Below are 13,146 nucleotides of genomic sequence, written 5' to 3'. Positions count from 1 at the left end.
GGGGCAAACACTCATTAGGGTGCCCTGGCCCTGATGGGACAGACCCTTGGACATCCTCCCAACAGTACAGCCATAATGTTATCCCTCACCAAAAACGGCACTGCCCTCCCTGCTCCCCCCCCCTCCCCCCTCAGGCCCCCTTTCTGGAGCCTCGAGACCACGGTGAGAGTGGGGGTGGGGTCTGACTCACAGCCTGGTCACTGCTGCTGCCTGGCTTGTCCCCCACATGCTGGGGGCTGGGGGGTGTGTATGTGTGTAACAGTGAGTGAGGTTCGATCTTAGCCGACAGACACACACACACACACACACACTGACCTGGTGCCACCAAACAGGATGACCTTGTCTCCCACCATGCAGCAACACTGTCTCCTTCGTGCACACGGTCCCTTGCCCTTGGGTTCAACCTTTCTCCACGTGGAGGACTCTGCAAGGGAAGCAGATGGTCAGCAGCTCGGCCAGGGTCAGTGGTTTGTATCTCCCACAGCCAGCCGTGGGGACACACTACCACCTGCTGGTCAGACTGCAAACAACTAGCACAGGGACATACAACATACAGCATTACAGCACAGTACAGGCCCCAGTGTCACGCTGACCTGTCATACCAATCTGAAGCCCATCCCACCTACACTATTCCATGTACGTCCATATGCTTGTCCAATGACGACTTAAATGGACTTAAAGTTGGCGAATCTACTACCGTTACAGGCAAAGCATTCCATACCCTTACTACTCTGAGTAAATCAACTACCTCTGACATCTGAACTATATCTATTACCCCACAATTTAAAACTATGTCCCCTTGTGCTAGCCATCACCATTCAAGAAAAAAGGCTCTCCCTGTCCACCCCACCTAGCTCTCTGATTATCTTATACGTCTCAATTAATTGAATTGATTTGAATTTACTGTCCTGTGTACTGAGGCCCAGTGAAAAGCTTTGTCTTGCGAGTGATACAGGCAGCTCACAGAGTTAAGTAACACAGATAGTAAATACGTCACCTCTCAACCTTCTTCTCTCTAACGAAAACTGCCTCAAGTCCCTCAGCCTTTCCTCATAAGACCTTCCCTCCACACCAGGCAACATCCTGGTAAATCTCCTCTGAACCCTTTCCAAAGCTTTCACATCCTTCCGATAAGTACAGGAGTTGGGAGGTTGTGTTGCGGCTGTACAGGACAGTGGTTAGGCCACTGTTGGAATATTGCGTGCAGTTCTGGTCTCCTTCCTATCGGAAAGATGTTGTGAAACTTGAAAGGGTTCAGAAAAGATTTACAAGGATGTTGCCAGGGTTGGATGATTTGAACTATAGGGAGAGGCTGAACAGGCTGGGGCTGTTTTCCCTGGAGTGTCGGAGGCTGAGGGGTGACCTTATAGAGGTTTATAAAATCATGAGGGGCATGGATAGGATAAATAGGAAAAGTCTTTTCCCTGGGGTGGGGAGTCCAGAACTAGAGGGCATAGGTTTAGGGTGAGAGGGGAAAGATATAAAAGAGACTTAAGGGGCATCTTTTTCACGCAGAGGGTGGTACGTGTATGAAATGAGCTGCCAGAGGATGTGGTGGAGGCTGGTACAATTACAACATTTAAGAGGCATCTGGATGGGTATATGAATAGGAAGGGTTTGGAGGGATATGGGCCTGGTGCTGGCAGGTGGGACTAGATTGGGTTGGGATATCTGGTCTGTTTCCATGCCGTCCATTGGTGTGACTCTATGATTCTATCCTTCCTCTCAACTCAGGAGCAGACTTAACATTCACCCGGACCCTGCTGACAAACTGACGTTCAGATGTGGGCTGGGCGAGGGGACTGGGCAGAGCCAGGAGGTTAAAGTGCGAGTTAGACAGTCTGGTCACACTTCACAACAATACACACAAGACGGACCGTTTCAATCAGCCCCTCTCTCTATGGGAGTCTGGTATAGACAAACCTCGATTCACTGGGAACCAGCCCGGAGTCACTAGGAGGATGGATTCGCTAACAGGGAGCAGAGAGGATCTGGGCCCATTTCAGATTGTGTGGTCTGCCAAAGGGAGACGAATTTCAGCCAATTCTCTTTAATAACGTAGACAAAGGGATGGAGGGTATGGTCGGGAAACCTGCTGATGCTGGAATGGAAAGTACGGAGCAGACTTGGGGAATCTATCCTGAAGAGGTGAAGGACAGTAAAGTGAGTGGGATAATCTAGGAGAACATGTACTTCCCATTGTTACAGGAAGAGCCAGATATGAAACTGGGGAGAGTCCGTCCAGCAGCACTCCGCCTGCCCTGGGATGAGAAGCCAGCCTGGGCCGGGGGAGATTAGCCATGGGTTTGGGACAGGTCGGTGAGATCCTGTCTGCAACACAATCGGCTCTGATGTCATGTGACAGCCCTGCTCCTGTGCGATTTAGTGTGAAAGGAAAATCGTGCAGCAGCCGCGCCCTTTAACCCCAAAGGAACAGGAATCACGTTATGGCCAACACAACTCAGGAATGTTCCCATCCTACAGGTAACAGGCAAAACTCTTCAATCACACCACAGCCCATCTGGGTTGAAGGAACACACATTGGAGCTGGACGGGCTGTACCATACACAGCGAAAGGATGTGCGTTTGGTTCAGAGATTAATCGGAGTAGTCTCTGTGGTGAGGAGATGTTACACAGGCCAGCCCTGTACCCTGTAAGGGTTAAGGGAGTGAACCTATCCAGGACAGGGTAGGGGAGCTGAGTATGAACAGCCTGCCATTGAACACAGAGAGACGAGAGAACGTTGTTCTGCCGGTAGTTAACCTCCTACCAGTGGAGACTGGGTCACTGGACCTTGCCTGGGCAAAACCGAGACCGATTTTTAAAATCGACCAGGACAATAAGGACAGAGGGGCAAGTTAAAGGGCACAGGGTGGTCACACCAGGCTGGAGGGACACAGGGTGGTCACACCAGGCTGGAGGGGCACAGGGTGGTCACTCCAGGCTGGAGGGGCACAGGGTGGTCACTCCAGGCCGGAGGGGCACAGGGTGGTCAGACCAGGCTGGAGGGGCACAGGGTGGTCACACCAGGCTGGAGGGGCACAGGGTGGTCACACCAGGCTGGAGGGGCACAGGGTGGTCACTCCAGGCTGGAGGGGCACAGGGTGGTCACTCCAGGCCGGAGGGGCACAGGGTGGTCAGACCAGGCTGGAGGGGCACAGGGTGGTCACACCAGGCTGGAGGGGCACAGGGTGGTCACACCAGGCTGGAGGGGCACAGGGTGGTCACACCAGGCTGGAGGGGCACAGGGTGGTCACACCAGGCCGGAGGGGCACAGGGTGGTCACACCAGGCCGGAGGGGCACAGGGTGGTCACACCAGGCCGGAGGGGCACAGCGTGGTCACACCAGGCTGGAGGGACACAGGGTGGTCACACCAGGCTGGAGGGACACAGGGTGGTCACACCAGGCTGGAGGGACACAGGGTGGTCACACCAGGCCGGAGGGTCTGTCTGGCCTAATGCTGCACTGGATGTGAAGCTTCATCATTACAGACAGTGCCCACACTGCCCTGCCTGAGAGGGGCATTCACCAACTCCCAGGGCAGGGGATCGTGGGGCCAGGGGCCAGGGGCCAGGGGCCAGGGGACAGATATAGACCTCCACATAGGATTGGGCATCTCCCCATCCCTGTAAACTTCACCATGGACATACAGTCCCTGGAAAGGGACACCACCCACGCCCTCCACCTCCTCCATGATTTTCACTTCCCCGGTCCCTAACGCCTTATCTTCACCATGGACATCCAGTCCCTGTACACCTCCATCCCCCATCACGAAGGCCTCAAAGCCTCCGCTTCTTCCTTTCCCGCTGAACCAACCAGTACCCTTCCACTGACACCCTCCTTCGACTGACTGAACTGGTCCTCGTTCTGAACAACTTCTCTTTCCAATCCTCCCACTTCCTCCAAACCAAAGGAGTAGCCATGGGCACCCACATGGGCCCCAGCTATGCCTGCCTCTTCGTCGGATATGTGGAACAGTCCATCTTCCGCAGCTACACTGGCCCCACCCCCCACCTTTTCCTCCGCTACATCGATGACTGTATCGATGGTTGAACAGTTCATCCCCTTTACCAACACCTTCCATCCCGACCTCAAATTTACCTGGACCGTCTCAGACTCCTCCCTCCCCTTCCTAGACCTCTCCATTTCTATCTCAGGCGACCGAATCAACACGGACATTCACTATAAACCGACCGACTCCCACAGCGACCTAGACTACACCTCCTCCCACCCTGCCCCCTGTAAAAACACCATCCCATATTCCCAATTCCTTCATCTCTGCCGCATCTGCTCCCAGGAGGACCAGTTCCAATACCGAACAACCCAGATGGCCTCCTTCTTCAAAGACCGCAATTTCCCCCCAGACGTGGTCGACGATGCCCTCCACCACATCTCCTCCACTTCCTGCTCCTCCGCCCTTAAGCCCCGCCCCTCCAACCGCCACCAGGACAGAACCCCACTGGTCATCACCTACCACCCCACCAACCTCCATGTACAGCGTATCATCCTCCCTCATTTCCGCCACCTCCAAACGGACCCCACCACCAGGGATATATTTCCCTCCCCTCCCCTATCAGCGTTCCGAAAAGACAACTCCCTCCGTGACTCCCTCGTCAGGTCCATACCCCACACCAACCCAACCTCCACTCCCGGCACCTTCCCCTGCAACCGCAAAAAATGCAAAACTTGCGCCCACACCTCCCCCCTTACATCCCTCCAAGGCCCCAAGGGATCCTTCCATATCCACCACAAATCCACCTGCACCTCCACACACATCATTTACTGCATCTGCTGCACCCGATGTGGCCTCCTCTATATTGGGGAGACAGGCCGCCTACTTGTGGAACGTTTCAGAGAACACCTCTGGGACACCCGCACCAACCAACCCAACCGCCCCGTGGCTCAACACTTCAACTCCCCCTCCCACTCCACCAAGGACATGCAGGTCCTTGGACTCCTCCATCGCCAGACCATAGCAACACGACGGTTGGAGGGAGAGCGCCTCATCTTCCGCCTAGGAACCCTCCAACCACAAGGGATGAACTCAGATTTCTCCAGTTTCCTCATTTCCCCTCCCCCCACCTTGTCTCAGTCAAATCCCTCGAACTCAGCACCGCCTTCCTAACCTGCAATCTTCTTCCTGACCTCTCCGCCCCCACCCCCACTCCGGCCTATCACCCTCACCTTAACCTCCTTCCACCTATCGCATTCCCAACGCCCCTCCCCCAAGTCCCTCCCCCCTTTTATCTTAGCCTGCTTGGCACACCTTCCTCATTCCTGAAGAAGGGCTCATGCCCGAAACGTCGATTCTCCTGCTCCTTGGATGCTGCCTGACCTGCTGCGCTTTTCCAGCATCACATTTTCAGCTCTGATCTCCAGCATCTGCCGTCCTCACTTCTCTCCCCAGAAAGCCCCACAGTGACTCGGTGTGTGAGAACTGCCTGATTATAAGCCTTGTACAGACGGGTCTCTGTGTGTACCATCTACACATGCACTGCAGTAATTCACCAACGAGCCCGAGGGCAGCACCTTCCAAACCCATCCTTGGAAACATACAGCAGGTTATGGCCGAGTGAGATGATCTATATGCCCAGCTACCGTTCTGGGGACCTGTGTTCAATCCTGCCCAGGGCAGATGGGGGGGGGGGGGGGATTAGAATTCAGCAGAAATCTGTAAGTAGAAACCTACTGTCCAGCTGGGACACCATCCTGACCCTACCCCAGACTCCACACTCACAGCAATCTGGGTGACTCATGAGGGACCAGCGACTATAGAAAGATGAGGAGAGTCACCGTTCCCTGAGTGTCACTGGGCCCGAATCCTGGAATTCCCTCCCTCAGGGACACTGTGGGTCTACCCACAGCACACGGACTGCAGTGGGTCAGGAAGGCAGCTCCCCCCCACCCTCTCAAGGGGGCAACTAGGGACGGGGCAATAAATACTAGAGCCAGCCAGCAACACCCAGGTCTCAGAGCCGCACCAGAACCAGGCTCTGCTCACACAGGAAGACATGGACTCACCGGGATTGAACTTCCACAAGTCATTAAAGTGCCGGTCCAGGCGAGCGTTATAACCACCAAAGATGTACAGCTCACTGTTGTAGGTAACTGCAGGAACACAACAGCAACATCAGAGGGCAGCACTGCGTTAACTCCCACCGCACCAATCAAGGGAAAGGCAGCACCCAGGGGTCAGCAAGACTCATGGTACATCAGGGGATCAGGGAGGAGAAATAACTTCACATCAACACTCCCAACAAAAATCCCACTGATGGGTATCTTCAGGGATGGCCCTCTGACAGTGCGGCGCTCCCTCAGCACTGACCCTCCGACAGTGCAGCACTCCCTCAGGACTGACCCTCTCACAGTGCAGCACTCCCTCACCACTGACCCTCTCACAGTGCGGCACTCCCTCAGTACTGACCCTCCGACAGTGCAGCACTCCCTCAGTACTGACCCTCTGACAGTGTGGCACTCCCTCAGCACTGACCCTCCGACAGTGCAGCACTCCCTCAGTACTGACCCTCCGACAGTGTGGCACTCCCTCAGTACTGACCCTCTCACAGTGCAGCACTCCCTCACCACTGACCCTCTCACAGTGCGGCACTCCCTCAGTACTGACCCTCCGACAGTGCAGCACTCCCTCAGTACTGACCCTCTGACAGTGTGGCACTCCCTCAGCACTGACCCTCCGACAGTGCAGCACTCCCTCAGTACTGACCCTCCGACAGTGTGGCACTCCCTCAGTACTGACCCTCTCACAGTGCAGCACTCCCTCACCACTGACCCTCTGACAGTGCGGCACTCCCTCAGTACTGACCCTCCGACAGTGCGGCATTCCCTCAGTACTGACCCTCCGACAGTGCGACACTCCCTCAGCACTGACCCTCCGACAGTGCAGCACTCCCTCAGTACTGACCCTCTGACAGTGCGCACTCTCTCAGTACTGACCCTCTGACAGTGCGGCACTCCCTCAGTACTGACCCTCTGACAGTGCGGCACTCCCTCAGCACTGACCCTCTGACAGTGCGGCATTCCCTCAGTACTGACCCTCCGACAGTGCGACACTCCCTCAGCACTGACCCTCCGACAGTGCAGCACTCCCTCAGTACTGACCCTCTGACAGTGCGCACTCTCTCAGTACTGACCCTCTGACAGTGCGGCACTCCCTCAGTACTGACCCTCTGACAGTGCGGCACTCCCTCAGCACTGACCCTCTGACAGTGCGACACTCCCTCAGTACTGACCCTCTGACAGTGCGGCACTCCCTCAGCACTGACCCTCTGACAGTGCGACACTCCCTCAGTACTGACCCTCTGACAGTGCGCACTCTCTCAGTACTGACTCTCTGACAGTGCAGCACTCCCTCAGTACTGACCCTCTGACAGTGTGACACTCCCTCAGTACTGACCCTCTGACAGTGTGACCCTCCCTCAGTACTGACCCTCCGACAGTGTGACACTGTTGCAGGAGAGTGCCCTGATGGAGACAGACACAGTCCGGTCCCACTATGATGGCTCTCCCTGGCCTGAGGTGTGTACACCAAAAGCACTGTCAGGGGTATTTGTGTGTGTGCGTGTGTGTGTGTCTGTGTACACCAATGGCACTGTGAGGGTGTGTGTGTGAGCGCGTGCGTGTGGTGTGTGTACAACAATGGCATGGTGAGGGGTGTGTGTGTGCACATCAATGGCAGTGTGAGGGGTGGGTGTGTGTGTGTGTGTACACACCAATGGCAGTGTGAGGGGTGTGTGTGTGCACATCAATGGCAGTGTGAGGGGTGGGTGTGTGTGTGTGTGTACACACCAATGGCAGTGTGAGGGGTGTGTGTGTGTGTGTGTGCACCAGTGTGTGTGTGTGTGTGTGTGTACACCAATGGCAGTGTGAGGTGTGTGTGTGTGTGTGTGTGTGTACACCAATGGCAGTGTGAGGGGTGTGTGTGTGTGTGTGTGTGTACACCAATGGCAGTGTGAGGTGTGTGTGTGTGTGTACACCAATGGCAGTGTGAGGATGTGTGCGTGTGTGTACACCAATGGCAGTGTGAGGTGTGTGTGTACACCAATGGCAGTGTGAGGTGTGTGTGCGTGTGTGTACACCAATGGCAGTGTGAGGTGTGTGTGCGTACCAATGGCAGTGTGAGGTGTGTGTGCGTGTGTGTGTACACCAATGGCAGTGTGAGGTGTGTGTGCGTGTGTGTACACCAATGGCAGTGTGAGGTGTGTGTGCGTGTGTGCGTGTGTGTGTACCAATGGCAGTGTGAGGTGTGTGTGCGTGTGTGTGTACACCAATGGCAGTGTGAGGTGTGTGTGCGTGTGTGCGTGTGTGTGTACCAATGGCAGTGTGAGGTGTGTGTGCGTGTGTGTGTACACCAATGGCAGTATGAGGTGTGTGTGCGTGTGTGTGTACACCAATGGCAGTGTGAGGTGTGCGTGTGTGTACACCAATGGCAGTGTGAGGTGTGTGTGCGTGTGTGTACACCAATGGCAGTGTGACGTGTGTGTGCGTGTGTGTACACTAATGGCAGTGTGAGGTGTGTGTGTGTGTGTGTACACCAATGGCAGTGTGAGGTGTGTGTGTGTGTACACCAATGGCAGTGTGAGGTGTGTGTGCGTGTGTGTACACCAATGGCAGTGTGAGGTGTGTGTGTGTGTGTACACCAATGGCAGTGTGTGTGTGTGTGTGTGTGTGTGTGTGTGTACACCAATGGCAGTGTGTGTGTGTGTGTGTGTGTGTGTGTACACCAATGGCAGTGTGTGTGTGTGTGTGTGTGTATACACCAATGGCAGTGTGAGGGGTGTGTGTGTACACCAATGGCAGTGTGAGGGGTGTGTGTGTACACCAATGGCAGTGTGAGGTGTGTGTGTGTGTGTACACCAATGGCAGTGTGAGGTGTGTGTGTGTACACCAATGGCAGTGTGAGGTGTGTGTGTGTGTGTACACCAATGGCAGTGTGAGGGGTGTGTGTGTACACCAATGGCAGTGTGAGGGGGGTGTGTGTACACCAATGGCAGTGTGAGGGGTGTGTGTGTGTGTGTGTGTGTGTGTGTGTGTGTGTGTGTATACACCAATGGCAGTGCGAGGGGTGTGTGTGTACACCAATGGCAGTGCGAGGGGTGTGTGTGTACACCAATGGCAGTGTGAGGGGTGTGTGTGTACACCAATGGCAGTGTGAGGGGTGTGTGTGTACACCAATGGCAGTGTGAGGGGTGTGTGTGTACACCAATGGCAGTGTGAGGGGTGTGTGTGTGTGTGTGTGTGTGTACACACCAATGGCAGTGTGAGGGGTGTGTGTGAGTACACCAATGGCAGTGTGAGGATGTGTGTGTGTACACCAATGGCAGTGTGAGGGGTGTGTGTGTTTGTACACCAATGGCAGTGTGAGGGGTGTGTGTGTGTGTACACCAATGGCAGTGTGAGGGGTGTGTGTGTGTACACCAATGGCAGTGTGAGGGGTGTGTGTTTGTACACCAATGGCAGTGTGAGGGGTGTGTGTGTGTACACCAATGGCAGTGTGAGGGGTGTGTGTGTGTGTACACCAATGGCAGTGTGAGGATGTGTGTGTGTACACCAATGGCAGTGTGAGGGGTGTGTGTTTGTACACCAATGGCAGTGTGAGGGGTGTGTGTGTGTGTGTACACCAATGGCAGTGTGAGGGGTGTGTGTGTTTGTACACCAATGGCAGTGTGAGGGGTGTGTGTGTGTACACCAATGGCAGTGTGAGGGGTGTGTGTGTGTACACCAATGGCAGTGTGAGGGGTGTGTGTGTGTGTGTACACCAATGGCAGTGTGAGGGGTGTGTGTGTGTACACCAATGGCAGTGTGAGGGGTGTGTGTGTGTACACCAATGGCAGTGTGAGGGGTGTGTGTGTGTGTGTACACCAATGGCAGTGTGAGGGGTGTGTGTGTGTACACCAATGGCAGTGTGAGGGGTGTGTGTGTGTACACCAATGGCAGTGTGAGGGGTGTGTGTGTGTGTGTACACCAATGGCAGTGTGAGGGGTGTGTGTGTGTACACCAATGGCAGTGTGAGGGGTGTGTGTGTGTACACCAATGGCAGTGTGAGGGGTGTGTGTGTGTGTGTACACCAATGGCAGTGTGAGGATGTGTGTGTGTACACCAATGGCAGTGTGAGGGGTGTGTGTGTGTGTACACCAATGGCAGTGTGAGGGGGGTGTGTGTGTGTACACCAATGGCAGTGTGAGGATGTGTGTGTGTACACCAATGGCAGTGTGAGGGGTGTGTGTGTGTACACCAATGGCAGTGTGAGGGGTGTGTGTGTGTGTGTACACCAATGGCAGTGTGAGGGGTGTGTGTGTGTGTACACCAATGGCAGTGTGAGGTGTGTGTGTGTGTGTACACCAATGGCAGTGTGAGGTGTGTGTGTGTGTACACCAATGGCAGTGTGAGGGGGGTGTGTGTGTACACCAATGGCAGTGTGAGGGGTGTGTGTGTGTGTGTGTACACCAATGGCAGTGTGAGGGGTGTGTGTGTGTACACCAATGGCAGTGTGAGGGGGGTGCACACATCCCCAGGGTGTACCTACATGCTGAGTGGCTCCTGCGTCCCTCAGGAAGGAGCTGTGTGCTTGGCGAATCCAGCCAGTGATTGGTCTCCGTGTCGAATACTTTGATGCGGTTGCAGTAGATCTCGTTGTTGGAATGTAAGGGTCCCAAGCGATCTGCCCGCCCTCCGAAAACATACATCCGGCTGCCCATCACTGTGGCGGAGTGGAAATCTCTCCATCGTGCGGGGTTACCCTGTGTGGGGGGGGGCGGGGCGATCAGACACAGATCGGAGAGTTCACATTCTGAAGCTGTACCAGTCCAATCCCACACTACAAGCTGCCTTGGTCAACCTGAAGGTTTAGGTTTTGTCTCAGTTACTGTCTCCGCTTAAAGGGGAACAAATTCACAAGAGACTGACGATGTGTTTTAAACAGGAAAAATAAACAGGCACTTCTTACAATCACCATATCGTGTGGAATGAACTCATTGTGAACAGGAGGATGAAAGATCCCACTGTTACCTTCCCAGCAACACTCGGAACAGCTCGGAGACGGTGAGGACCGCAGATGCTGGGGAGCAGGGTCGAGGGGATGGTGCTGGAAAAGCACAGCAGGTCAGGAGGGGCAGGAGGATCAACGTTTCAGGCATAAGCCCTTCGACAGAAATGAGGCTTCCTGCCCGAAACGCCGATTCTCCTGCCCCTCAGATGCTGCCTGACCTGCTGTGCTTTTCCAGCACCACCCTCTCGACACTCTGCAGTCACTCAATCCCATCCCCTTCTTCAATCCCACCTGAACTGCCAAGGCACCATCCTGTTTAATCAGGTCAGGCCATGCCTGAAGGCTTTATACTGGCCTGTTCAGGTGGGACTTGAAAACAGGCCTCCTGACTCACAGGTAGGGTCACTACCGCTGTGTCAACATAGCCTTCAAAGATAAATCAGGAACTGGGTCATCAATTTGACAGCGGTAATGTTTCTGAGAGCTGGGACAGTCGGTGTATGTGTGTGAGAGAGTGTGTGTGTGTGAGAGTGAGCTGGGACAGTCGGTGTGTGTGTGTGTGTGTGTGTGTGTGTGAGAGTGAGAGTGAGCTGGGACAGTGCAGGTCTGTGTGTGTGTGTGTGTGTGTGTGTGTGTGTGAGAGAGAGAGTGAGCTGGGACAGTGCAGGTCTGTGTGTGTGTGTGTGTGTGTGTGAGAGAGAGAGTGAGCTGGGACAGTGCAGGTCTGTGTGTGTGTCTGTGTGTGTGTGAAAGTGAGAGTGAGCTGGGACAGTCGGTGTGTGTGTGTGTGTGTGTGTGTGTGTGTGTGTGTGTGTGAGTGAGAGTGAGCTGGGACAGTGCAAGTCTGTGTGTGTGTTTGTGTGTGAGAGTGAGCTGGGACAGTGCAGGTCTGTGTGTGTGTGTGAGAGTGAGAATGAGCTGGGACAGTGCAGGTCTGTGTGTGTGTGTGTGAGAGTGAGAGCTGGGACAGTGCAGGTCTGTGTGTGTGTGTGTGTGTGTGTGTGTGTGTGAGTGAGCTGGGACAGTGCAGGTCTGTGTGTGTGTGTGTGTGTGTGTGTGTGTGTGTGTGAGAGTGAGCTGGGACAGTGCAGGTCTGTGTGTGTGTGTGTGTGTGTGTGTGTGTGTGAGTGTGAGCTGGGACAGTGCAGGTCTGTGTGTGTGTGTGAGTGTGTGTGAGAGTGAGCTGGGACAGTGCAGGTCTGTGTGTGTGTGTGTGTGTGTGTGTGTGTGTGTGTGTGTGTGAGAGCGAGCTGGGACAGTGCAGGTCTGTGTGTGTGTCTGTGTGTGTGTGAAAGTGAGCTGGGACAGTGCAGGTCTGTGTGTGTGTGTGTGTGTGTGTGTGTGTGTGTGTGTGAGAGAGTGAGCTGGGACAGTGCAGGTCTGTGTGTGTGTGTGTGAGAGAGAGTGAGCTGGGACAGTGCAGGTCTGTGTGTGTGTGTGAGAGTGAGAGTGAGCTGGGACAGTGCAGGTCTGTGTGTGTGTGTGTGTGAGAGTGAGCTGGGACAGTGCAGGTCTGTGTGTGTGTGTGAGAGTGAGAGTGAGAGTGAGCTGGGACAGTGCAGGTCTGTGTGTGTGTGTGTGTGTGTGTGTGTGTGAGAGTGAGCTGGGACAGTGCAGGTCTGTGTGTGTGTCTGTGTGTGTGTGAAAGTGAGCTGGGACAGTGCAGGTCTGTGTGTGTGTGTGTGTGTGTGTGTGTGTGTGAGTGAGCTGGGACAGTGCAGGTCTGTGTGTGTGTGTGAGAGTGAGAGTGAGCTGGGACAGTGCAGGTCTGTGTGTGTGTGTGTGTGTGTGTGTGTGAGAGTGAGCTGGGACAGTGCAGGTCTGTGTGTGTGTGTGTGAGAGTGAGAGTGAGAGTGAGCTGGGACAGTGCAGGTCTGTGTGTGTGTGTGTGTGTGTGTGTGTGTGAGAGTGAGCTGGGAGAGTGCAGGTCTGTGTGTGTGTGTGAGAGTGAGAGTGTGAGCTGGGACAGTGCAGGTCTGTGTGTGCGTGTATGTGTGTGTGTGTGAGAGTGAGCTGGGACGGTGCAGGTCTGTGTGTGTGTGTGAGAGTGAGCTGGGACAGTGCAGGTCTGTGTGTGTGTGTGAGTGAGAGTGAGCTGGGACAGTGCAGGTCTGTGTGTGTGTGTGTGTGTGTGTGTGTGTG

The 13,146-nt window shown here is 54.8% G+C and overlaps 1 protein-coding gene across 1 annotated transcript in view; it reads right to left on the bottom strand.

Annotated features, from left to right (window-relative positions):
- Positions 1–244: 244 nt before the first annotated feature.
- LOC140473900 (kelch domain-containing protein 3-like) overlaps positions 245–13,146 on the bottom strand; it is a 39,693-nt gene continuing 26,791 nt past the window's right edge. The window contains exons 2-4 of the mRNA XM_072567653.1: positions 10,543–10,756; positions 6,024–6,110; positions 245–424 (exon numbers count right to left, since the gene is read on the bottom strand). Of these exons, the coding sequence (XP_072423754.1) occupies positions 279–424; positions 6,024–6,110; positions 10,543–10,756 (447 nt within the window). The 3' untranslated portion in view covers positions 245–278. The remainder of the gene's footprint in view (positions 425–6,023; positions 6,111–10,542; positions 10,757–13,146) is intronic.

The sequence above is a fragment of the Chiloscyllium punctatum genome, unplaced genomic scaffold, assembly GCF_047496795.1.
Source record: "Chiloscyllium punctatum isolate Juve2018m unplaced genomic scaffold, sChiPun1.3 scaffold_774, whole genome shotgun sequence".
Lineage (NCBI taxonomy): Eukaryota > Metazoa > Chordata > Chondrichthyes > Orectolobiformes > Hemiscylliidae > Chiloscyllium > Chiloscyllium punctatum.
This window is presented reverse-complemented; position numbering and strand designations above follow the sequence as displayed.